Raw genomic sequence first — 25674 nt, 5'->3', positions numbered from 1 at the left:
GGATCCGGCTGGCCCGGGAGCACGCGGCGGAAGCCCCAGCGCGCAGGTTGGCCGTAGCGCCCGCGCCGCTGCCTTACCCAGAAGGGCTCGGAGCCGCCTGCGCCGCACAAGCCTGGGAACGCCATGGAACGCGGCAGCAGAGGCGGCGAGGTACTGGGAAAAGGCGGCCAGGCGGGCCGGCTGGCGGCGGCCGAGCTCCCTGATTGGCTCCCGGGTCACGGGATGCTGGGGCTGCATCGACAGAGCGTCGGGCGGGCGCGTTGGCAGCCGAGGGGGGCGCTCTACCGGCTGCCGCAGTCCTGGGGCATAGGCCGGCAGTGCGTGCAGCGCGCACGCGGCCGCTTTGTACCGCCTGCCCCTCCCGCTATAGCCTCAGGCGCCGTAATCTCTCCTTGCAGGGCAGTGCCCGGTGCAAACCCGTCTAGAGGAGCGACCGGGTGGGGGGGAGGCATCACCGCACCCCACGGTGCAGAGCGCGGAGTGGCACTCGCCCCGCACACACGGGCCCAGGGTGCCCATAAGCACCTTAAACAGCTGTAGGAAGTATCACCCCCTCAGCAGACCACTGACAGGTCTATGTGCGCCGCCTAGGTCTACCGTCGTGCACAATATCCCTCCACAGTGATGGCATTATACCCAGCAGGAAAAGGTGACAGGCACACCTGTTCAGTCACTCTAGAGTGGAAAAACACTACAATGTTGGGAAATACTAGTTTTACAGCTCCACTGCCTTGTGGGTTATCCTGGGAAGGAGCAAGGCTAAGGGAGTAGACCCTGACAGAAAATCCGGAGGGGAGTCCTTAGGCGGTTCTGTGCCAACTTCTGGCATTGACCCGGCAACTCCTGCAGCTGAGCTGGTACCAGACGTAGAGGTTATCCTCTCCTTTGGACTATATCAGTAAAGCCGAGAGGGGGACACTGGCGTCTGGGCAGCCCAGGGTCCCAAAAAAAAATTTGCCCAGGCTCACGCCTGGAGAGGTACTCCCGCATCACTTAACAGCATTGAACCAACATGGGAGGTAACAGATATCAGTTATAAGCACTTGCTCGATTGGCGTCAACAGATGCAGCAAGGACTGTCACTCTCATGTGGGCCTTCATAGTCACAGTCGACACTGTAAACGATTATCACAAATGGAACTACGAAGGGCGCGATCCATAGTCTACGTAGACTGAAGGATGCCTACTACTACTAGTAGTAGTAGTTTTACACGAGACATAATGAACCTGTAGTTAATGTTCTTTGTAATGTCTTACATAGTGAAGCGAAATGATACAGGTGTAAAAACACAGATTAACCCACTTGTGATACCTGCACAATAAACATTTTCACAACCGGCATTCTATCGTTTGGAACACTCAAACAACTGGCATTTTAACCATAAGAAAATTGTAGTTACATTTTGCATAGGTACACTACATTGAAAGGAAATACAAATAAATAGAGCAAACATGGTACAAGCTGACAGTGTACAATACTACTGTTGTTGGGTAATAAAGTACTCTGCATACATTGTTGTTTATTTCTTAAGAGCTAATCTTGTTTTTCTTTAGAGTTATGCATTGCTAGGTATACTTTTCTATTATCTGGAATATTTGAATATCCAGCAACCTCCCAGTCCTGGTGCTGCCGGATATGAAAGAGTTTATTTAGTTCAGTGTTTCCCAAATTTATTTGGCCACAGCACCCTTTTAAACCCCAAAGAATTTTGTGGAACCCCATTCCCAGGCTCTACCTCCATCAGCCCCAAAACCCACCCCCCATCTCCAGGCTTTACCTGCGTCAGCCCTGAGCCCTCAAATCCAACCCCTATCCCCAAGCTTTACCCCACCACATTCTGCAAAGCCCCACCCCCCATCCCCAGGTTTAACTCCTCTCAGCCCCAAACCTGACCCCCCCCATCCCAAGGATTAACTCGCCTCAGCCCCAAACTGGCCCACAGAGCTAACCCATCTGTGGCGCTTGCCAGAGAGCCTATGCCAGGAGGCCACATGTGCCCAGTGGAAGGAAGGCTGAAGTGGAGGTGTTCCACTGGCGGGGTGAGATGAGCTATGGCCACCGGAGGGGTGTGACAGATTGAGTAGCGGGGCAAGTGAGGGGCTCTCAGTGGCTCCATGCCCTGCCACTGCTGAAATAGGCCGTGTCTACATGTGCATGCTACTTCGAAGTAGCGGCGCCAACTTCGAAATAGCGCCTGTCACGGCTACACGTGTTGGGCGCTATTTCGAAGTTGAAATTGACGTTAGGTGGCGAGACGTCGAAGTCGCTAACCCCATGAGGCAATGGGAATAGCGCCCTACTTCGAAGTTGAACGTCGAAGTAGGGCACGTGTAGCCGATCCACGTCCCGCAACATCGAAATAGCGGGGTCCGCCATGGCGGCCATCAGCTGAGGGGTTGAGAGACGCTCTCTCTCCAGCCCCTGCAGGGCTCTATGGTCACCGTGTGCAGCAGCCCTTAGCCCAGGGCTTCTGGCTGCTGCTGCGGCAGCTGGGGATCCATCCTACATGCACAGGGTCTGCAACCAGTTGTCGGCTCTGTGGATCTTGTGTTGTTTAGTGCAACTGTGTCTGGGAGGGGCCCTTTAAGGGAGCGGCTTGCTGTTGGGTCCGCCCTGTGACCCTGTCTGCAGCTGTTCCTGGCACCCTTATTTCGATGTGTGCTACTTTGGTGTGTAGACGTTCCCTCGCAGCGCCTATTTTGATGTGGTGCTGCCCAACGTCGAAGTTCAACGTCGACGTTGCCAGCCCTGGAGGACGTGTAGACGTCATTCATCGAAATAGCCTATTTCGATGTAGCGTGCACGTGTAGACGTAGCCATAATGGAACTAAATTCAGTTGGTTTAATAGCCAGATCCCTTTTACATCCTGCCAGTCATTAAACAAATTAAATTTAGTTCTACTGTTTCAGCAACAGCAGGGCACGGAGCCACAGAGGAGTTACCTATTGTACTGGAATTTTCTCGCAGAACCCTTATTTTCGTTTTGCAGAACCTCAAGATTCTGCAGAACACCTTTTGGGAAACACTGCTATAGTTAACCCAAGTCTTTATACACAACATGTCCATACCCTGCTTTCCCCTTCCTTGTCACCCAGCATTGCATCAAGTAATCTTTGGCAATCATCCATTGCGACATCTTACATAGACGTGTTTCATCCGAAGTCTGCTCGCCACTGATTCCTCTTCCCAAACTGCAAGAAGATCCAGAATCTCCTGATGGCTCCATGCTGAAGCTCTCTTGCCACCCCAAGAACTACTAGACACATCACTACCCTGAGTGCTCATGACTGCAAGAGATGGCTACCGATGCGGTGCGATGGGTAAAAGAAATTCTAGGTTCTGGGCACAGTTTATATTTCCTGGGGTTGCTGGTGATGAATTCAAATTCATCTGCTTCCTGTGACATACTTCCTGCGCACCTGGAGAGCAACCGAGATGGAAGCAGCCATATGTTGTGGGTTACCACGTAGCTTTGTGGAATATATACAGGACACTTCTGGAGGCTAATAAATTTGATTTTAAGACATGGCGCTTCCATGCTAGCCTTTATTTGAACTTGTAAATTCAAACTTGACACTACACCCAGACATGTAGTAAGATGAAAGGCCCTAAGCCCATACAGCACAGGCCTGGTTTGAGGCCTAAGGCCCAGCAACAATGGACAAACCAGGCTCAAAGCAAAGCTAAGCAGTGAGCAAGAGGCATATGCCTGTTACCAGAACTTGGCATAGACAGGGCTGAGAGTATAAAATATTAATTGGTAATTGGCCCACATACAGAACACTAATTGGTATAAGTTGAAATCACAACATACCACCAGCTTATTAAAAAGACCTTGGTACCTACTCTGCACAGATACAGACCTAAAATCAGGAAGGGGTCTAAAATTACAGCAGGATGGATCAGAGATAATCAAATCAAACCACAAAGTACAGGTGATGGGTAATACTAACAACATCAGAGGGTGGTAACCTGATATGTCAGCAGTGAAAAGTCCTTTGTTTGTACCTGTATGTAACGTGGTGTCACAGAGGCTGAACAGACCTTGTCAACTCTGGCCCTCCCCTTGACTGAGACTCCCTCTTTAAACCCTCCTCTGAAACTCCCACACTCATGCATCTGACAAAGCGGATCTTTGTCCATGAAAGCTTATGCTCCAAAATATCTTGCTTTATAAGGTGTCACAGGACTTCTTGTTGTTTTTGAAGACAGACTAACTCAGCTACCCCTCTGATATGTGGAAACATTCTGTCATTGGCTTGCTAGTAACCTTACATCTTTTACTGCAATACTTATGGATCGGCACAAATGAACTCCTACTGATGGTAAACCTCTTGAAAGTGTGTAACATGTAATTTGCGGGAAAAGGTATTGTACATGCCTGTGGCAAGAGTGGAGGAGTCCCATGAGCATGCAGCTTCTTAGCTACTACCCGTGCACAAGCTTAAAACTGGCTGTAGCAGCAAAGGTGTAACAAGCCTGCACTGCTATAGGGAAGAGGAAATCGAGGCACACCACCTCATTACATAGGTGGCTAAATGCAAAGTCATTTATACATCAAAAGACTTTGCTATCTACAATCTGGAGGCACTGATGCACCCAACTTGTTTTCAGACATTTGGGGCTAGGAACCCAAAACTGTGGGAGAACTCCAATGAATGACAACACGGGGTTTGGTGACACTGCATGGTTGTGTAATCAAAGGTCAAGCAAATTTCTAAACACTGCCTCCACACTGGATATTATTCAATCCTCTGGCAGTAACCTTGGGGGGAGGGGTGTGTGTGTGACAGATTCCCTGCCACCACTATGTTTTATGAAAATTGGCTTGTACATACCTCATGTAACCTATCAATTTTAATGTTACAGTTTGGTGGATCTGTATATTCTAATTTTGTGCATGTATCATTGTGAAGTTAGAAATGTGGAGTGTCTGTTTATAGTTTTAAATGTGCTAATGAGAACCACAACTGGTGTTCCAAGCCTAATGACTGGGTGATCAACTTAACAACTTGTAAACAGCCTTGTTTGTCCTGAACGTCTAGAACAGGGGTCAGCAACCTTTCTGAGGTGGAGTGCTGAAATTTGACTTCGACATACAGTCCAAGCACCAGTGATACTTTTTAAAGTCACAAGCACTCCTCCTTCCAATAGCTTCATGAATAAATTAAGATGTAGAGCTTTACTGTTTAGGTGGTGGTTGGTAGCATTTGCTCATCTTTTGTTAATCTACAGGCAGCATGGCTTTGAGCAAACTCTTGACTGCATGGGAGTGGAGGGGCCTGGCTGAGCTCCTGCCTCAATGTGGCAACGAAAATCAGTTCACATGCCATTTTTGGTACCCATGCCAGGGGTTGCTGACTGGTCTAGAAGGTGGTTGGTGTTAGAAAGACATGTGACCATACCACCTGGTACTGAAAGCCATTTTGATTCAGTGTTTTCCCATGGTGTGGGAGAAGGTTATCAAATAAAGGTTTCCCACCCTATAAAGAAGCCTATTTAAGGCCACATTATTCTGAAAATAGTTATTGTTCAAGCCAACTAGCCAAATAGCCACATGTGGTTAATAGGTAGCATGTTGGACATCAGTGATTTAAGCAATGGGAGGATACCAGGTTTTTGTCTTCAGCCTGCTTTGGAATCTGCCTGACACACCCTAAAAAGAGACAAAGAACTATGAAAGGCTGTTTACCCAAATCAGAGGAAAAGAACAACTCTGGTTTGAAGATTTTAACTAACATGAGAGCTGCTCTTTAGGTTCAGAATCTGTATGCAATAAGCCTCAGGCTATGTCTACAGTAGAAAGTTTTGGAGACAAAACGGGTTTTGCAGACAAGACTCCCAGAGCATCTACACACAAAATGCGTTTTGTCAACAAAAACTGTTGACACAAAAGCTGCGTAGATGCTCTGGCACGACCTTTTGTCAACAGAGCAGATCAAAGGAATGATCCACTTTGTAGATGCAATCTGTCAACAGAAGTTTTGTCGGAACATCTGTCCTGAGAGTAACTTCTGTAGTCTGATGTTTCTAGTGTAGACGTAGCCCTAGGGAAGTTAGAAATAGTTTTGCATTTTCTTTTAATTTCATTATAGTAACTTAACTTTGATCCATCTTTTTCCACTTATAACCACCTAAATTCTACTATTTATGCTGACTAAACTTTGCTTATGATCAAGCCCAGTGTAAGTAATTATTGCCAGTAGAGCCACTACTGTGCGTATCTCCCTTTCATTAACAAAGGGGGCTTAACTAACAAGATCTCTCTGTGCAAATCTTTTGCACAGAGAGAGATGTATTTATTTGGGGGGTTGATGCCTTTTGGGGTTGGGTTTCCTGCATGCTGTGCCCTAGAGCTGCATCTTCCCAGATCTGAAATGGGTCAGTGCCTACATTGTTCTGCAGGAGAGTGGTAACCCTAACTCCATGCTTTAGCTTGGAGAGATCAGAGGATCTGGCCTAGCAGGACAGGGTGATGGGGAGACCCAGAGAGCAAGAAAGTAGGCGCCAGTGGCATAATCAGCACTCTGGAAAACAGTCCCAAGGGGTCTTATGTGACGACATACCATCTCATAACCTAAAGCAGTTTGATTCAATTCTGAGGAGAGTTGGTATACTACTAAACTATGATTGCTTCTTGATAAATTTATTATTGAGGTTTCATGTGTAATTTATGTAATTCCATACACCTTTTAGATTATAGTCAAATGGGTTGTTCAGATGCCATCTTTGCTAAAATTGGTATTGTTCTGACAGAGTGACTTTTCAAGAAGCAAGTAGGTATAAGTCTGTCACTGTGAAATAAATTGAGAAACTTTCACCTACGTGCATCTTGAAAAGTCAATATCAGACTGTACCAATTTTAGCATCTAAACCACCCATCCAATGTAATGGTATATAACCAACTCTATACTAAATCATAATTTGTAATGAATGATGAGTAGCAATAAAAATGTAAAAGTGAAACTTAAAGTCCTGATCAAAGTCCTGCTGAGTTTAGCAGGAGTTGAAACTTCTACATATTTCATTCACCACAGAAACTGTCTGAACAAAATCCAGTTACACCACATCACCAAAATGGACCATTGCGCCAGGAATACAGAGCAGTTTTCATAACAGAGGGAAAATGAAATTGAAATTCAGAGACAAACACTAACATCACGAAGGGGGAGAGGACAAAAATCCACTGAGAAGGTCAAATGTGTATTCAAGCAGTATAAAAAGAAAAACAAAAGCAATCTCCTGAACTATGGGAAAGTACAGCATGGACTTGAACTTCATGTGATACTTGTATATCAGCAGCTGGTTACACCTGCTTTGCAGAAATTGAATACTTACAAAAGAAACCACAAAACTAGAAATGCATTTGGGTTACAAGAAAAACGTAAGTCCAATTTTGAACTCTTAAGATCTGCTAAAAAGTATAAAAATTAACAAAAGAGAGACCAGAAGACAGATAGAGGGGAGGGAGGAAATGGATCACAGTGCATCTGCTGGAAATTAAAGGGTAGTTGAATCCTATCGATGAAAAATGCAGGTAATGTGGTGGAAGAGGTAGGGGAAGACAAAGCAATAGCTCTGCTTTCCAACTTCCTATGTATGATAGGCCAATCTGACACCTGGGGCAACTCCATTGGTTTACAAAACAAAAAAAGCAGTCCTGTAGCACCTGGAGATCTGAAGAAGTGGGTCTGTCCCACGGAAGTTCATCATGTAATAAATAATATTGTTAGTCTTTAAAGTGCTACAGGGATGTTTTTTTTTATTTTGTGAAGATACAGACTAACACAGCTACCTCTCTGAGACTATTCTCCATTGGGTTACATCAGGCATGAATTTAATAATGTAACAAAGGAGGTGCTTCTGTGTAACTCTCAGGAACAATAACAGAATGGTAGCTGTGGTAGTCTGTATTCTAACAAAACAATCAAGCAGTCATGTAGCATCTTAAAGACTAAAATTATTTTGTCTTAGTCTTTAAGCTGCTACATGACTACTTGTTTGTTTTCTCAGGAATATGTTGGTAAAGTTTTACCACCATAATAAAAGGGGTTGTAAAGGGTGATTTTGCTGCTAGTAGTGGAAGTCTTCCCTTTCAGTGTGCTGCTAAATGGTTCCTCGCAGATATGATTTATCCCAACAGTTCAAAACACAAATGTTTTGCTTTAAAAGCACTTAGAAAGTGAATACTGTAAATAAAGTAATCATGATCCCACAGTCAAAAGCAGACTGAGCTACCTAGATCTCAGTAAATCCAGATTATTTATCCATACTGTGTTTATTTCAAATGACTATCCATGCATACTTAAATCCTATGTCCTATGACCCCAGTCCTGCATGGAGAGCCACACAAACAGGGCCCCAAGAATGTAAACAAGTTGTTTTTTATATTTTTAAAAATATATTTATTGTGAGCCTTAGTACAGAGTGAAGCTGTCTGTCACAGGATATAGATGGGTAGCCATGTTAACAAGCCAAAATCATCCATCTAGTATTTCCATTTTCATAACGTAAAATACAATCCAGAACGAAAGCTTCCCTAGTAGTTAACCAAGTTCTTGTTTACATTTGTTTCAATCATTTTAACAGATGGTTTTCTTAATAACCTTGGAAGCAGTCAGAAGATCAGGGTCTGAGTATGCAGACCACCTGGAATACAAAGGATTTGATAGATAGACAGATAGATAGATAGATATAATTACACACTAGGGTGACCATATCTCTATGTCCCAAATACAGGACAGGGAGATATGAGGGTGAAGGGTGGCTCCTCCCAGCTCCCCCAAACCTTGGGGAGCCAGGGAGGAGGCAGCAGCTGCCAGCAATCCCCCAGGGCTGGGGAGGGGAGCTGCAGCTGCCCACACTCCCCTTCTTCCCCAAGGCTCAAGGAAGTGACTCCCACCAGCAGCTGTCCTTGGGCAGCTGCTAGCAGAAAACGTTAGTGAGGAGATGGACCAAGTACTGGATAATGAGTCCCTTTTAAAAAATAAGTCGGGATGCCTTTTTGGCGTCCCAAATACAGGACGGATGGTCACCCCATTATACACACACCCTGGAAAGGGGTAATTACCATGCATTGATAATCAAGTTTACCTCTCCAAAAGAACAAAAACAAAAAAAACCCTCATTTCAGAAGATTTTTCCCTTCAGATCCAGAAGGATCTGACCTCACGCCTAGCTTTCTTTTCCTCCTCAAAGAGAAGCTAATATTTTTTTCCCTTCCAGTTCCTGCACTGTACCCATCATAACAGCAAAGCAGTCCAGTACCACTGTAAAGAATAACAAAATAATTTATTAGGTGGTGAGCTTTCATGGGACAGACCCACTTCTTCAGACCATAGCCATACCAGAACAGACTCAATATTTAAGGCACAGAGAACCAAACATAGTAATCAAGGATGACAAATCAGAAAAATTATCAAGGTGAGCAAATCAGAGAGCAGAGGGGCAGAAGGAGAGTGGGGAAGTCAAGAATTAGATAAAGCGAAGTATGTAAAAGAGCCCCTATATTGAGCTAGAAAATTGTCATCCCGGTTCAAACCCCATGTTAATGTGTCATATTTGAATATAAAAGAGTATTCAGCAGCCTCTCTTTCCAAACGATTGTGAAAGTTACTTTTCAGTAAAACACAAACTTTCAGTTCATTAACAGAATGGCCCACTCCATTAAAGTGCTGCCTGACAGGTTTGTGAAGAGTGTTTTTGTCTGTTTTATGCCCATTAATTCTTTTGTCTAAGACAGTTTGAAGTCTATCCAATATACAAAGCATGTGGGCATTGTTGGCATATGATGTTAGTTGAGGAATATGAGAATGTGCCTGTGATTCTGTGGTTAGGTCCAGGGATGGTATCTCCAGAATAGATATGTGGACAAGGTTGGCAACGGGCCTTGTGCCAAGGAAAAGTTCCAGGATTGGTATTCCTGTGGTATCATCATCAGCAACAACAACCATGGTCTCAGCACCCGCTAGTGTCTGATGCACTGCATCCCGCAGAGGGTTTCCCCGCACCTCTCCCTTCCCCAAGTGGTTAGCAGGAAGCGGACCCGTGCGCTTGTTTGAATGACAAATAAGCAAATGAGCAGATTCATACAACGCAGACAAGACTTGGGGACTTATGCGAAGGGTGAGTTGGCTGGCGCTCTCTCTCTCACACAAGCACAGCACAGCACAGCCCTAAATCTGTGTCCACAAGAGCACGCCCCCGCCCGGACGCGTGGAGACCCCGGCACCCGTCACTTTCCCCCCATTCAACGCCAGCGCGGCTTCAGAACGCTCCGGCAGCCGCGCACGCTGATTGGCTCGGGGCACGGCGATGGAACGCTAAGACGAGCCCCCTTTCCTCAATCGAAAGACTCCCGCTCTGCTGTCCCCGAGTAGGCATGCGCAGTGTGTCCCGTGCTTGGCCGCGGCGTTTTGCCGTCTGGGGGCCGTTGGAAGATGGCGACTATTGCCGAGCTGAAAGCAGGTAATGGCCGCCTGCGGGGAGCAACGGCTCCCTGGCGGCTTTGGGGTGGCATGTGCAGCTGGGCGGCCTGGCGTCCCGAGGGGAGATTGGCTGCGAGCCGTCCTGCTGGGGCTTGCCGTGACAGTGGGCTGGCGGCCCTGTCCACGGTAGCGCCTTGGCGGGGCGAGGCAGCGCTGTGCGCTGCCACCCGGAGCCGCCCGTGGTAGCGGCCGCCCGCCGACGCAGCCCGCCTGTTGCCGAGCCTGACGCTGCAAATAAGCGGCCAGCTTTCACAGAGCCGTGGCCCTGTTAGTCTGTGGCATCACCAAAACCAAACAGCCCTGTGGCGCTTCAAAGAGTGTTATGAATGACGTGGGTCTTCCCCGTGAAAGCTCATTACCTGAGAAAGGTAAGTGCCAGGTTTCACAGTAAGTCACACCCAGCTAGTCCCTTCCTCAGACAAGCTAAGCTCTCAAATGGGTGTGGGAATCTTTCTTGGGTCGCGGTCACTGACCCACAGACATCTGTTGAGATCACACAAATGAGGACACCCCCCCCCCCCAAAAAAAAAGGGGGGGAAACAAAAAAGAGGCACAGCCTCTGGGCCAGATCCAGTCCTGGCTTACCTGTCTCCAGCTCAGAAGACTCAGGGCTCAGCATCCTGCAGCAGGCCAGATGCCTGGGGAGGAAGCCCTGAGCCTTGGGAGCAGGATCTTGACAAAGGGCAGGCTAGATCTGGACCACAGGCTATAGCTTCTCTCCCCTGGCCCTAAAAGCACTCCACTCTCTGCTGTGCTTTGCTGAGAGTAGTATCGGAGGGGTAGCTGTGTTAGTCTGGATCTGTAACACCAACAAAGGGTCCTGTGGCACCTTATAGACCAACAGAAAACTTTTTTCTTTTTCCTTTGTTGCTGAGAGTAGTTACCCTTTGTTATAAACACACTATATTGCAGTGAAGTCAAAGCAGAAACAGGGCAACCAAGATAGTGTTTATAATGGAGAGAGAAAATATGACAAGCTCCTTATAGGTTTCCTTTATATATTATAAATAAGGTAATGGATCTACTTCTTCCACTTGCAAGTCCTTTTTCCCGTTCACCAGTCTTACTCTTTGAAAGAATCTTCCACCCCTAAATCCTAGCACTCCCCCCCAAATCATCTCCCAAGCAGAGTGTTGCCAGGTCTCCTGATTTTATCCTGAATTTCACACTAATTAGTAACAATAGTTTCTTAAAGTCCCAGCTCCAAGAGTTGTGGGATCAGGGAAGACTGGCAGATTTCACTGGGGGGGGGAAGACATAAAATTAGATTTTTGGGAAAAAACAGAAATTTGAAAAGTGGGGATTTTAAAGTTGTTTAATTATTTTAAAATAAACCTGTTTAAAATAAAATCTGAATTTAAAACAAAATGTTAAGGCCTAAATTGAAAATAATCTCAAAACATGAAAGTACACTGAAATTATGTCCCCATCTAGCAAAGTATGAGTTCAAGGCTGCTTTTTCTAGATGAAGAAAATTGAGACAAACCACCTGAAGTTAAAGTTAAGCTTTATGAATGTGGCACAATAGGTCCTGTTCTGTATTAAGCGCTTGATCAAGTGGGGAAACTAAGAGGCTATGCTATGGGGAACCCAAGAGTCTGGGAAAGTCATCACTGGCATTAGGACCTGGTCTCTGGCCCCAGGAGATACACTTAGGCTAAGGCTACACTACGGTTTCTATTTTAGGATACATTTACATCCCGATATAGAAACTGAGTGGTCAAACACTATGCTCAAAATAGCCCTGCTATTTCGAGCAGAGTATTTTGTTCCTGGTAATCCTTGTTGTACAACGGTTACCAGGAAGTTTGATATAGCTCCTTATTTTGAGCCCCAGTGCAGTGTGCCTGTACCGGGTTCAAAATAAGGGAGCTTGAGATAACGAAATTTTTGCACCATGCGTTGTTGTTTCATTAGGATCATCCACTGTGCTTGCCTGAGTACCTCATATCCTATTTTAGAGTTTCTCTCTGTCTATGCTGTGAATGGCTCGGTTGTTCAGTTATGAATATTTAAGACTTCTCTCACCAAAGAAGTTTACTCTACATTTCATGAGGGTGGGGGGTGTGTGGGTATAAACAAAACTGGTCTGTTCAGTAAGTACCAGACCTTGCTTCTGGACAGTTTTAGGTGGTTCCGGTAAATGGTCTTCCTCTTATTCTGTGCAACTATCCGTTGATAAACACACCCATTAATTTTCAAACTGCCTCCCTTTCTGTCTCTAAACTGGGGTGGGGAATCTTTTTTGGGTTGTGGGTCACTGACCTACAGTTGGGAGCCACAGAAGTGAAAAGCCAAAAAAAAAAAAAATCACTGGGCTGTGGGGTCTGGGAGGGAGGGTGCAGGAGTGGGCTAGAGATGGCAGTCTAGGCTGGAGTGGGGTGCAGGAAGGGGCTGTGGATGGGGGGAGTCTGGGTGGGAGGGGTGCAGGAGCAGGCTGTGGGTGTGGGCCTAGGTGAGAGGAAGGTGCAGGAGGAATTGAGTTGTAGGGTCTGGGAGGCAGAGGGCAGGAGCAGGGTGTGGGTGGGGTGTCTGGGTGGGAGGGGGTGCTGGAGAGGGTGTGGGGCTGTGAAGGAGGGGACAATGTAGGGTGGGAGATGAAGTGATATGAGAGTCTGAAAGGGAGTGGGTGCATGAGTGGACAACCAATTAAGCAGGATTTTACATTCCTAGTATCAAATAATAATCTTAAACCTACGTGTGGTAGTAGATTTTTTTTTTCAATTTATTAGTTCTAAAGGACACGTTGGAAAAGAGAGGCGCACTGGGACAAATAAAAGCAAGAATCAGAGCTGAAGTTTTTAATGCACTGGATGACCAAAGTGAACCTCGGCCACCACTGTCTCACGAAAATCTTCTAATCAATGAACTGATTCGGGAATACTTGGAATACAATAAATATAAATACAGTGCCTCTGTTCTAACAGCAGGTATTGTTGGCTTGCTGGCTTCAGCAGCTTTAATTACAATCTCTGTTTTAATGGGTAATAGCTGGATTAGCTCAATAATTGAGATCATATTACATAGCAATGATGTCAGTCATAAAATCCTCAGGGTCAAGTGCATACTTTCCTTTCCTCAGTCTCTGCTCCCCTCAGTTGTCCCCAGCTTGTCTTTTTGCCGTGAGCCAAGATGAGGCGTAGACTACCATCTCTCTTTCCGGTCAGTCTAAGTAATGGCATTAGTCTCTGAAAAGTCTCTTTCCAGGCTCCTTGTCAAAAAGTAAATGCTTTGACATAACAGTTGAGACATAGGAGAGAGAGGATTGCTTTCTAAAGCAAAAATTAGCAGTCTGCAATAGTGAGTGGGAAAAATATCCTTTACACTTACACCCCATCCCATGTGATGCACATTAAGTATATGGAATGCAAACTACCATCACTGAAACATCCAAATATTTTCTGAAATGGGAATGCGTATTTAAAAGTAGACAGTCCCACTTATATTTCCATTTACCGTCAAGTGCTAAGTAAGATTATAAGTGAAGGATGAAAATTCAGGTGTCAACAAATGGACTCCAAACTACATTAACATTTCAAATGAAGTGGATGGCAGTCTTGTGTCTTGGAGTACTGTAAATATGCTATCTCAGTGTGCCCGAGACTTAGATACAGTGCTATTTTTGTGCTAGTACTTGCAGGTACTGAGTACTGGCACTTTGGCAGTCCCAGCCATGGGACTGGCTTGGGAGGAGGAGCAGGGAGCCAGCTGAGTGCTGGCTCCTCTTTTTTTTTAACAAAAAAGGCACTGGTTAGAAGTATTCAGTAAAACATAGGATTCAGGGTAAAAAGGTGCGATCCACAATATTAGAACAATTACAACTAAGCATTAATACCATTGCGTATATTTCAGATATTAGCGTGATAGCTATTTTGTTTAATTGCACTGTAAAATACTTCACTGTCCTATATATTTGTACCCATTTGAAATTTGTACAGGTCCTTAGCACTGGTAATATTGGTGCTGTTGCCTGCTTGCAATGTAGTATGCAAAAGTCACTAACATGCTGGAGCTAAATTGATATTTGTACACATGGTGATAGTATCCTTCAGAATCAACTTTTTCAGAAAGGGATATTTTAAATTCAAAGAGATGTCCATGAATCTTTTGATGGAAAGGGAGGAAGGAGTCTCTAGACTCCATTTTATGAAGAATCAGCTGGATATTTATGTTTTCTCTGTGGGGGAAAAATCTTACTAACATTTTTAAATTAAAAATATTTGAGCAATATTTTTCTTATATAGAATTTTTTTAAGAACTTTATAGTAGAGGATATTTGTTGTTAGAAGTTTACTGTTGGAATCCCATGTAGTATTTGACTGAGTGCTGTCATGAGAATAGAATATATCTGACAATGGAATATATATTAAAGGTAACGTGAACTCTGCTGTTGTTCCAAAGACTCAAAGGCTATGTCTACAGTAGCTCCAGAACTTCGAGAGGGGCATGATAATGAACTTAGTCGAAAGATGCTAATGAGGAGATGCCATGAATATGCAGTGCATCATTAGCATAATGGCAGCCGTGGCACTGCGAAAGTGCCACTTTTGATAGCATGCGGCTCATCTACACGGGGTCCTTTTCTAAATAACCAAATAGGAATGAGGGGATTTTGAAGTGTGTGGGGTCCTTTTGAAAAGGACCCCGTTGTAGACGAGGCGTGCATGATCAAAAGCAGCACTTTCGAAGTGCCGTGGCTGTCGTTATGCTAATGAGGCACTGTATATTCATGGCAGTGCCTCATTAGTATATTTCCATTAGGTTCATTATCATGCCCTTTTCGAAGTTCTGGGACTAGTGTAGACTGAGCCAAAGACTGTAAAAAATGAGACATTTTCTAATGTAAGAACTTTAGGAAAAGATGTAAAATATTTTACTTTTCAGAATCTGGTCAACCTGAAGTACCATTGGATAGACAATTTCTTGCTCATGAGCTGAATATAGTGGAAGATCCAAATAGAAGATCAGTGTAAGTAGCTTATTTGAAAGCATAGGGCATTCTATTCAGTATATCCGCCACATATTCTGTGCCTGCTGTAATACTGATTTAAGATCCATGTAAGTACTATACATTCTTAAGTCTTGGAGATATGCAACTTGTCTTTGGTGGAACTGGCCTACATTTCATGCTCCAAGGGCGTAATTCTGATCTGCACAAGTATGTTTCCAATTTATGAAGTAACTTCCATAGTTCAAATGGTAACAGTATGTATGCTGAACAGTTCTGCCCAGGTTGTGGTAGTTTACAAACTGTGCATTAACACCACAACATGCAAGCCTCAGGCACAACACTTCAGAGATCTGTTCACTTTGAATTTCCACACATCCTTCAGCTAACTTCAAAAGCATCTGTGAAAATGTGTTTTGAGATTTCCATGTGAATTTGTGTTACTCTTGGGCATGACATTTAGAAGCTGATGAAATGACTGTTTGTTTGTACTAGTAGTTATTAATTATGACATGAATAAAAAATCAGAGGAGTTTTCTACTTATCCTAATTTAGGACATCCTGTATGAGAAAAGAAAATGAAATAGGAATTGCTTTTTATAAAATTAGGAATATATGTTTTAGATGTACTTGTTTTTGTTTACAAACTGAGAATGGAAGAGCTTTAGTTGTGACATTTTTATGCTAAATAATTTTGAGGCAGGAATTATAAACCTTGAGTTAAAAACACAGTGTTTGGGAAATAGTTATGCTGAAGAAATCTGTCTGTATGCATTTTGGGAATTGTTACTGAGGGCTAAGTAGACTTTTCCTGCTCCTTATACTCCTTCAGAAAAGGAAAAAAAAAATCTTATGCTCATCACTTTACATTCTGTGCATGCTACTTTGTTGTTTTTCTTTTAAACAGACCTCTCTTGTACGGAATGGTAGCTCATTTTTTACATGGTAGTAAAGAAGAAGATATCCATAATACGTTTTCAAAAGGATCTTCACAACAGTTTCCAAGACAGAACCTCAGCAAACCACCTCATGAAAGAAATCGAATGGGTGCGTATGTCGAAATCTGCAGCTCTTTTCCCTCAAGAGTTTTCTGGCTCTTCTTGTAGCACTTAAACCGTGCCTTCAGCGCACCACTGACTCTGTTCTGATCCCTTCCCATGCTTCAGCATGCAGAGTTCAGCACAATAGTTAGCGTTCTCCATGCCCAAATAATCTGGTATTGTCAAGCAATGCTTGACCACTATTCCTTCTCCGCCATGTTTTCAGCCGATTGAAATAAACATTTATTAGAACAAAGAGAACTCACACAGGTTCCGTCATTGCCTTAGACCCATGCATGTGTTCCTAAAGTGAGTTCACAGTGCAGATCTCTGTTACCAAAAGTTTGCCTAGCTCCTCATGCAGGGTGAACCTCTTCAGTGTGGCACCCTTGGAACCCGACCAGTGCCGAATGAGAATTTGCCGGCCCGTGGAGGTCACTATTGTCTAGCAGCATTACCAATACTCCCACGGCTTACTGGGCTCTTAGAAGATGTTTAGGGGTAAATTAGAGCAAAATAACAGCACAGAACACTGAGAACCAGCATTGGTGGCTGTAAACAAACTTAATGGGACCACAGGAACCTTGGCCATGCCCAAGATAAGTGGTTGTCCAGCTAACTAAAATTATGCCGGATTATGTATGTTGCCAAATGAGAGTTCCAGATTAGAGAGGTTCATTTTATGCTAAGTTATTTCTCTAGTTGACTGATAATTTCATACAAGTATATAACAAACAAGCAAGTTGGACACAGAATGCAAAATAAACTAAACCAAGTGTATTTTATTCTTCTATGCAAAGAATGCATTAAGGCTGGGATTTGTTCCTTTTCAGATTAATTTGTGGTGATTGTTTTTGGTAGAACTATGTTAATATTTTCAAAACATGTTGGCTGATCATACTAAGTTTTAGGGCCATACTATATTTTCTGCTACATTAATAGCAGATAACTGTATGGACATGGAAGAAATCTTTGCTCCCACCCAAGCTAATTTTAAGAATCAAGAATCTTTCCCATCTAAAAGTGTATAAAGAATCTCTATTAACTTGCAATATCTTAGTAGAAGGAAAAAACCACGTCTGTCTTACCAAGACCACCAGACATGCTGGAAAGCAGATGTGAAGATTATTTACAGATTAGGTTTTGCCATTAAATATCTTGCTAGTTGGACTTTTTCTCTGAAATGGGAATGAGCTTTAGCTAGACGGCAGACATTTTTAAAATTGCACCCAGTATTTTTAAATGTACAGCCTTATTTTAAGCAGTGTTGAGCAGGCTGCAATTTCCGTTGTCTTCAATGATAGCTTCAGGTAACTGAGAAAATTGGAAAAAACTGAAGAAGTTTTATATTTTTTCACTGCATATTAATTTTCCATAATGTTAGTAATGCTTGAAACTCGTTAACAGAGACAGATGAGTTATTCTGGTTGGTAGATAGTAATAATTGAGTTGTATGTGCTATTTTTCCTGTAATTCTAGAATCCAGATTTGCTGACAGTGAACATTACAACTGTTACCGATTTTTGCATTGAGAATCGGTAAATCCCAAGACCTCTTGCCAAAATAACCAACCACAACCTTTTCCAATTTTGCTTCAAATGCAAATGCTCCTTTGTCCTACTGGCATCAGTTGAATGACTTCAGTTTTGTACATTAATATATATTTACATGCAAAGCTGATTCTTGTATGTTCTGATCATCAGAAATTTTCCACTAGATACTTCTTATTAATTTAAGCATCTTTTTAAAATGTAATTTATGTCTATAAACATAAATACCCAATTCCTCCTCTAAAGGAATCTAAAGCCAGTTTTGATCAGTGGGAGATTTTTGCCTGACTTCAGTCCTTTCTAGATTTGGCCATAACCATATTACCATGTTACACGGTAAAACAGCACTGTCTTTACTTTCCTTTTTGTTTCTAATCACTTTAGCCAGGTCTACAAAATGAATTTAGTCTCCTAGCTTCCCTGGAAATCAGTGGAAGTTGGGGCCTAAACCACTTGTGGATCTGGGCATTTCTACCCATCTGATTCTGACCATGTAGAGTGTTTTCCTCTGCTTGTTGTTTTATGCATAGGGGAGTGACAGGGACAGTGATCCCAAGATTTTCTTTTTTATTTACTAAGCCACTCTGCCCTGTGTTATTTTGCTTTTGCCCTCTTTAGCTGTGTCTACACGTGCACGCTACTTCAAAGTAGCGGCACTAACTTCGAAATAGCGCCCGTCGCGGCTACACGCGTCGGGCGCTATTTCGAAGTTAACTTTGACGTTAGGCGGCGAGACGTCGAAGTCGCTAACCTCATGAGGGGATCGGAATAGCACCCTACTTCGACGTTCAACGTCGAAGTAGGGACCGTGTAGACGATCTGCGTCCCGCAACGTCGAAATTGCCGGGTCCTCCATGGCGGCCATCAGCTGGGGGGTTGAGAGATGCTCTCTCTCCAGCCCCTGCGGGGCTCTGTGGTCACCGTGGGCAGCAGCCCTTAGCCCAGGGCTTCTGGCTGCTGCTGCGGCAGCTGGGGATCCATGCTGCAGGCACAGGGTCTGCAGCCAGTTGTCGGCTCTGTGGATCTTGTGTTGTTCAGTGCAACTGTGTCTGGGAGGGGCCCTTTAAGGGAGCGGCTTGCTGTTGAGTCCGCCCTGTGATCCTGTCTGCAGCTGTGCCTGGCACCCTTATTTCGATGTGTGCTACTTTGGTGTGTAGACGTTCCCTCGCAGCGCCTATTTCGATGTGGTGCCGCGCATCATCGAAGTTGAACATCGACGTTGCCAGCCCTGGAGGACGTGTAGACGTTATTCATCGAAATAGCCTATTTTGATGTTGCTATTCGATGTTGGCTTCACGTGTAGACGTAGCCTTTGAGATTTAGAATTGTTTGGTACTTTCCCTTAATTATCAATCTTCAGTGGGATTTATATTTTAAATTCTTTTAAATTATCTACAGATAAAAAGCATTTTCTAGGGGCTGTATATTTATGTATTTATTGTGCAGGGGTGTCAGAGTAGGAGGCAGTGACAGCTAGTTTGCTTTCAACCACAAGAGAGTGCTAAAGAAGCAACACTTCAATAGAGAATCTGGGTTTCTCAATAAGTAACTGCTTACTCTGTGTCTGTTAAATCTCCTTCTGTGCAGTATTATCTCTATGCGTTTGAATTGAGTTCTGTGTTGTGTTAGAGCAAACAAATATAACTTTAGTCACCAGTTTTGGAATTCACCTTGCACATTGTAGGAATGGTAACTGGTAAGAATATCTTAAGTTTTTCATAGAGGAAGCTTTAGGCTTTAGCCTATTTGCATTGTGAAGTAAGCTGTCATGCAAAGTGCAGCTCAGAAGCCCGTAAAAAACAATTGTTTTAAGACACTAGAGCCGTGTCTACACGAGCCGGCTACTTCGAAGTAGCCGTGCCAACTTCGAAATAGCGCCCGCCACGTCTACACGTGGCGAGCGCTATTTGAAAGTTGAAATCAACGTAGGGCGGCGAGAGGTCAAAGTCGCTATCCCCAACAGGAGATGGGAATAGCTCCCTACTTCGACATTGAATGTCGAAGTAGGGCGTGTGTAGACAATCTGCGTCCCGCAACATCGAAATAGCGGGGTCCGCCATGGCGGCCATCAGCTGAGGGGTTGAGAGACGCTGTCTCTCCAGCCCCTGCGGGGCTCTATGGTCACCGTGTGCAGCAGCCCTTAGCCCAGGGCTTCTGGCTGCTGCTGCTGCAGCTGGGGATCCATGCTGCATGCACAGGGTCTGCAACCAGTTGTCGGCTCTGTGGATCTTGTGCTGTTTAGTGCAAGTGTGTCTGGGAGGGGCCCTTTAAGGGAGCAGCTTGCTGTTGTCCGGGAAGTGCTAGTCCGCCCTGTGACCCTGTCTGCAGCTGTTCCTGGCACCCTTATTTCGATGTGGGCCGCTTTGGCGTGTAGACGCTCCCCTTTAGCACCTACTTCGATGTAGTGCTGCCCAGCGTTGACGGCACCAGCCCTGGAGGACGCGTAGATGCTATTCATCGAAATAGCTTATTTCTATTTTGCTACATCAAAACAAGCTATTTCGATGTAGCATCCCCGTGTAGACGTAGCTTAGGGGTCCATCTACATTAGGAGCTAACTTCAAAGTTAGGCACTACTTTGAAGTGGCCAGCAGAGATTCTACACACATTTTCCCTTACTTCGAAGTTAACCCAACTTTTCCTAACCCACATTTTCTCAACTTCGACGTCCTCACTCCATTCCTAGCAATGGAGTGGTGCCCTTCTTCAAAATTTAACTTCGAAGTCGGGTGTGTGTAGATGCTCAACTTCAAAGTTGCACTTTGAAGTAAACAACTTCAAAGTTATTTTTGTAATGTAGACACAGCCTAAATGTGTCTGACTGAATGATTGACTCTTCATTAAGTCTTACTAAGAAGAGGCAGACTCTTTCTACTGGAGTAAATAAGTGATCTTAAGAAAACAAATATTTCAGCATTCTGGAATCGGTTTTCTCTTTCTGTATATGTAGAACTCTTTGAAACATGTATGTTCAGCAATGGAAGAGCAGATCTTTATTTTTCATTTTAGAAATATCCTTGTTCAGGTTGTCCTGTGAGTTTTCTAATACACTTTTAAGCAAGATACATCACAATAGGGTCCTACTGTATACTCTAACTTACAGTATTTTCTAATATACAAATACAGTGCATTCAATATGTGTGAGTTGATAGTGCACTTGGGAGCTATAAGAAGATTGAAAGCTCATTCTGTTGATACTTAATTGGAAAAAGTTGTGGTAGCTGTATGGACAGACTTGTGATGCTTGATTGCTGATGCAAAGAAAATGACACGAATGCGTATCCTAGCCTCTTCTGATTTTAAAATGGTCTATATGCTGAAGTTCAGATTACTAAATTTTGTTGACAGTGATCTTTACAATAGAAATATCTGTCCTCACTGTGTGGATGGATAGATACTTCATTCATATATTTTATTCTTTTGTTAACTTTCAGATGGAATTCCAGAATCAGGGAGGATGGCTGGCAACTAGCATTGAAGATCCACTTGTTTTACAGGGGGTGAACAGATGACAATTCATTTTTTGTATGTCCATTTCACACTGAAACACTCGAGACTGGTTCCTGGAAACCCTTGTTCATGTGAATAGTTCGTGTCCCTTTAGCTTTGGAGGGACTGTTTGAATGAGTGAAGGCTACTCATAATTCCAACTTTGTAGGATTAGACCCACAATAATTTACTGCTGGAAAAGCAAAGTTAGGGCCTGTTCCTGCTATGCAAGAAGGGTCCCAACATATTATTTACAAAAATAGGAATTGTGAGGAGTATTTATTCTATTCCAGCGTTCACTGTTTAACTTCCTTTGGTCTCAGTACTTGACACTACTTTTTCTGCACTTGTGAAATCACTATTTCTGTGCATGTGACTAAAAGCTAACTTTACTTTCTGTTTTACTTTATACTGCATTTGCCTTGCAGGGATGTAAACTTAATTTTTAAGCATTATTTGGTAAGTGGCAGCCTCAAAACTTCCAATATGTAATCTGTGGAAAATTAACTATGAAAACAGAACTAAACACCTTAGAGAATGTTTGGCATTTTTTACTCCCCTGTGGCTATATTTATCGTCAACTATTGCCAAGTCTTCTTGTCCAAAAGGAGTATTATAAATTGTGTGGTGTTAATATTAAGCACACAAGTGGGAGGCATGCAAAGGCTAATTTTTTCCTAAGCAGATTAAGAATTAAAATTAGAGGAAGTTAAAACTAGAGCTACACACTGGACATCACATCATATGCCCCTTAAACCTCTACCTTAATTGGCAAGAGTGTGAACTCCAGAGGACCAAATTCTACTTCCTTGGCTACACACAGGAGGCTCAGTTTAGTCCACAAGCATTATTTCACAGTTCCAGTCAGCTATTCTGGTCAGGAGTAAGGAGCTAAGGACCTCTGTAGGAATCACCTTCCCTACCCAATGATTTGTATAAGCTATACAAGAAGAATTCCTGTGCAACACAAGCACTTTCCTTTACAGACATGCATGCCCCAGCACAGCTTCTACAGAAGTTGTCCTGCCTGCCTGAGGGTCTCTAATGGGAGTTCATACTAACTTCTAATAAGTGGAAATGTATTGAAGAGGTATGTTGCTTGCACAGATGAAGACACTATTGAAGCTGGTAGTTGCCTGTTCCTCTCCAAAAAGACGACGGTGTAGGAGCCTTGTACTCTCTCTGCATGAAAGAAAGGCTATTTGGGGTTTATGTTAGACATAATGTACCCCAATAAATTGTTGAATGGGGATTTATATTGGGATTCAAGCCAGAAATCTATTTTAGAACTAAAGGAAGTTGATGGGGGGCTATTTTCTTTCAAAAGTTGTCATATGGAGCCAGCTCCAATAACATGTTGGGGAGGAGGGGGATAATGATGTGTCAGTGTGCTAGCTATCCCAGCATTTGGCTTGAATCTAACCCTAATTATTTGTGTACACTTACACAACTTGGATTTTTTGGAACATGCAGAATTTATTATAACACCCAAAGCTAAAACCCACTCTTCATGATATTTATTTGCATAACACAGCCTTAAAATATTGATATGAACATTTACCAGCCCTCCCACAACTCTCACATACCTACCTTGTACCATGATGGTTGATAATGAAAGGTGGATTATCCAGCAAGATCCAGGCATGTAGGCAAGCTGTGCATAAGGGAGCTCCCAGTTCTGATGTGGGGGAGAGGTTCAGCTCCTACCACAATATAAGTGTATATTTAATAATCTTCCATTAAAAATACTTAAGTGAACTAAGCTTTCTCCCTACTTGAAAATTTAAAACTTGAGGTATAGATTCCTTTAAAAAAATCCCTCCATTTGCCAAAAAAATAGGTCATATTAGTGGCCTTATCTCACAAATTGTAGTTTCATATATTCACACTACTGTAACATTAATTTTGATGAATGCCGGCTTCAGGATATTTTCTGACCAAGTTCTTTCTACAGAAATCAACAAATGAAAATAAAAAACAGAAGTCAATAGCTCAGTAAATGGCTTTAGGAGTATCTTCTGCCGGACAGTGCACAATTTTAAATTATTTTGAATAGGAGCTATAAATGTGACTATTGCGTACAAGAGTGAATGAAGGCTTTTTGTTCATTTTGTTTCAGTGTGTGCATTTGAGAGAGAATTCTGGGTCTGTGTGTTTAGTGGAGCATCAGAGCTAGGGTGACCATATTTCCCTATGTGAAATATAGGACACCTGGTAAAATTGCTTTGGAGTTAAACGAGTTCAGTGGTAATCCATTAGAACTGTGTAGTATGAACATTCCCTATAATATTGTTGACTGAGCACCCATTTAAATGATACACTGCATTATTATAACAAAAATAGGTAAAAATTAAAAATAAATACCTACAATTATTGATATATATATATATTGCTCTATAGAGCTGTGTCCACACATGCCCCCTCCTTTTGGAGAGGGCGTGTTAATGAGGCACTTTGGAAGATGCTAATGAGGCGCTGGTATGAATATGCAGCACCTCATTAACATAATGGCCACTGTGCATAATTTGAAAGTGCCACTTTCCAGATGCATACTGCTTATGTAGACGGGGGCCTTTTGAATGGACCCCTCTGACTTCGAAAACCCCTTCTTCCTATTTGGTTTTAGGAAGTCAGGGGGTTCCTACACCAGCGGCAGAATTCTGAAAGCAGCACTTTTGAATCGCGTGCAGCTGCCATTATGCTAATGAGGTGCTGCATATTCATGTCTGTGACTCATTGTGATCTTCCAAAGTGCCTCATTAACATGCCACCTCCAAAAGGAGGGGGCACAAGTAGACCTAGCTTAGAAGTGCCTACCTTGTCCTCATCTTGCTGTCTTCCAGTTTGTAGGATGCTAGTGTGTGGGCTGGGAGTGAGAGAGAAAGCAGGTGGTGCGGGAGCCAGAGCAGAGCAGAGCCTGGTGTGGGGGAGGGATGCGGTCTGTGAGTGAGCTGTTAGAAATCAGGGCTGGGGGGGTGTGTGGGAGTGCCGGAGGCAAGGATATGGGGCAGGAGGCTGAGAGGAGCCCTGGGGCGGGGTTCTGGAACATTGTAAGCCATCTGATATTTTTGCAGCAGTATAAAAAGAGAATGAACCCTACTAGGCCAATTTAAACCTCCCCCCCACCCCAATTTAAATTTCACTGGAATCAGTGGATTTACAGCAGATCAATTATGGTGCCTGTTTTTCACCCCTTCCTCCCCAGCTCCGCAGTCCCAGCCTAGCTAGCTCCTTGATTCCCCAGAGCAGGGCCAGCTTAAGATAACGGCTGCAGCCTACTAGTTCCCAAACAAATGCTAAAATTAATGGAAATCAGTTATCTGGAAATCCACCTCTAATTGAAAAGTCAAACAAACAGAAGCTATGGTAAAGTTCTCCCATTTTTCAATTTACCATATATCAATTAGTAAAGCAAGATGGGATATTTCAAAAAAAATTCATTAGTTTTCAGATAGCTGCAAAATTTCAAAAGAATTACGATGTAAAAAAAAAAATGTCCCTTTTAAATCATTAACACCTATGCAAAATGGGGCAGCCAGACTACCTACCCCCATCCCGTTTCTCCCATCACCTCACCTTTTTCCACCTCCTCTCAATGGGTGGGGGAGGGGGCTGTGGCTCTGGTCTTTGAGAGAAGACACAGGCAGAAAGACTGGATTAGGGGGTGAGCCTCCCCAAAGGTGGGGGGTTCTACCTGCCACACCTGCCTGAGCAATTTAAAATGGCCTGGGACTCCCAGATGCTTTTAAATTTCCTGGGGTACTGGCACTTGTCCATATGCCCCCCATCCATTGGTGGGCCAGGCTGAGTCCCTTGTCATGCTCCAAACCACAGGCCCCAGTCTGCAGCCTCCTTTTTCTGCACCCCATATCCTTCATCCTAGGCTCTGCCTCAGAGCATGCACTCATAGCCAGAGCCCCCTCATTCCATCTTGCATGCCAGCCTTCTGGCCCAGCCTGGAGCATTCCATTTCCATATTCTGAACCCATTATGTGTGTGCTCACCCTAGATCCTAGGGGGGCCCCACAAAATCCAATAACCCTGGCCTCCAGAACAGTTAGTCCAGCCCTACTAGCGTTCGTCCATGATTCAACTTCTTTGTCCGCTTCTTTGTGTCTGCTCCCTCCTGAGCCCTGTCCCCCACCCTTCATGAGACTC

General features: G+C 43.8%; 2 protein-coding genes across 3 annotated transcripts in view; one reads left to right on the top strand and one right to left on the bottom strand.

The window, feature by feature from the left end:
* The window catches only part of ABCC1 (ATP binding cassette subfamily C member 1 (ABCC1 blood group)), a 108827-nt gene extending 108549 nt beyond the window's left edge, over nt 1-278 (bottom strand). The window contains exon 1 of the mRNA XM_075011051.1: nt 78-278. Coding sequence (XP_074867152.1) covers nt 78-125 — 48 coding nt within the window. The 5' untranslated portion in view covers nt 126-278. The remainder of the gene's footprint in view (nt 1-77) is intronic.
* Nucleotides 279-10270: 9992 nt separating this feature from the next.
* Nucleotides 10271-23951, top strand: CEP20 (centrosomal protein 20). Of its 2 annotated transcripts, none has more exons than XM_075010497.1 (5): nt 10271-10469; nt 13222-13419; nt 15374-15458; nt 16345-16484; nt 21462-23951. In XM_075010497.1, the coding sequence occupies exons 1-5, from the start codon at nt 10442-10444 to the stop codon at nt 21497-21499; spliced, it is 489 nt and encodes a 162-aa protein (XP_074866598.1). In that variant the 5' UTR covers nt 10271-10441; the 3' UTR covers nt 21500-23951. The 2 variants fall into 2 exon arrangements, with proteins under 2 accessions (XP_074866598.1, XP_074866597.1); XM_075010496.1 differs by lacking the exon at nt 10271-10469 and adding an exon at nt 10476-10857.
* The last annotated feature ends 1723 nt before the right edge of the window (nt 23952-25674 follow it).

The sequence above is a fragment of the Carettochelys insculpta genome, chromosome 16 (assembly GCF_033958435.1).
Source record: "Carettochelys insculpta isolate YL-2023 chromosome 16, ASM3395843v1, whole genome shotgun sequence".
NCBI classification, from domain to species: Eukaryota; Metazoa; Chordata; order Testudines; family Carettochelyidae; genus Carettochelys; species Carettochelys insculpta.
Note: the sequence above shows the minus strand (reverse complement) of the source record. Positions and strands in the feature narration are given on the sequence as shown.

Coding starts and splice junctions, on each gene's coding strand:
- CEP20 (XM_075010496.1), top strand. CDS start 10,812: ATGAATGACGTGGGTCTTCCCCGTGAAAGCTCATTACCTGAGAAAG. Junction 15,459..16,344: donor GATCCAAATAGAAGATCAGT/GTAAGTAGCTTA, acceptor TCTTTTAAACAG/ACCTCTCTTGTACGGAATGG. Junction 16,485..21,461: donor TCATGAAAGAAATCGAATGG/GTGCGTATGTCG, acceptor GTTAACTTTCAG/ATGGAATTCCAGAATCAGGG.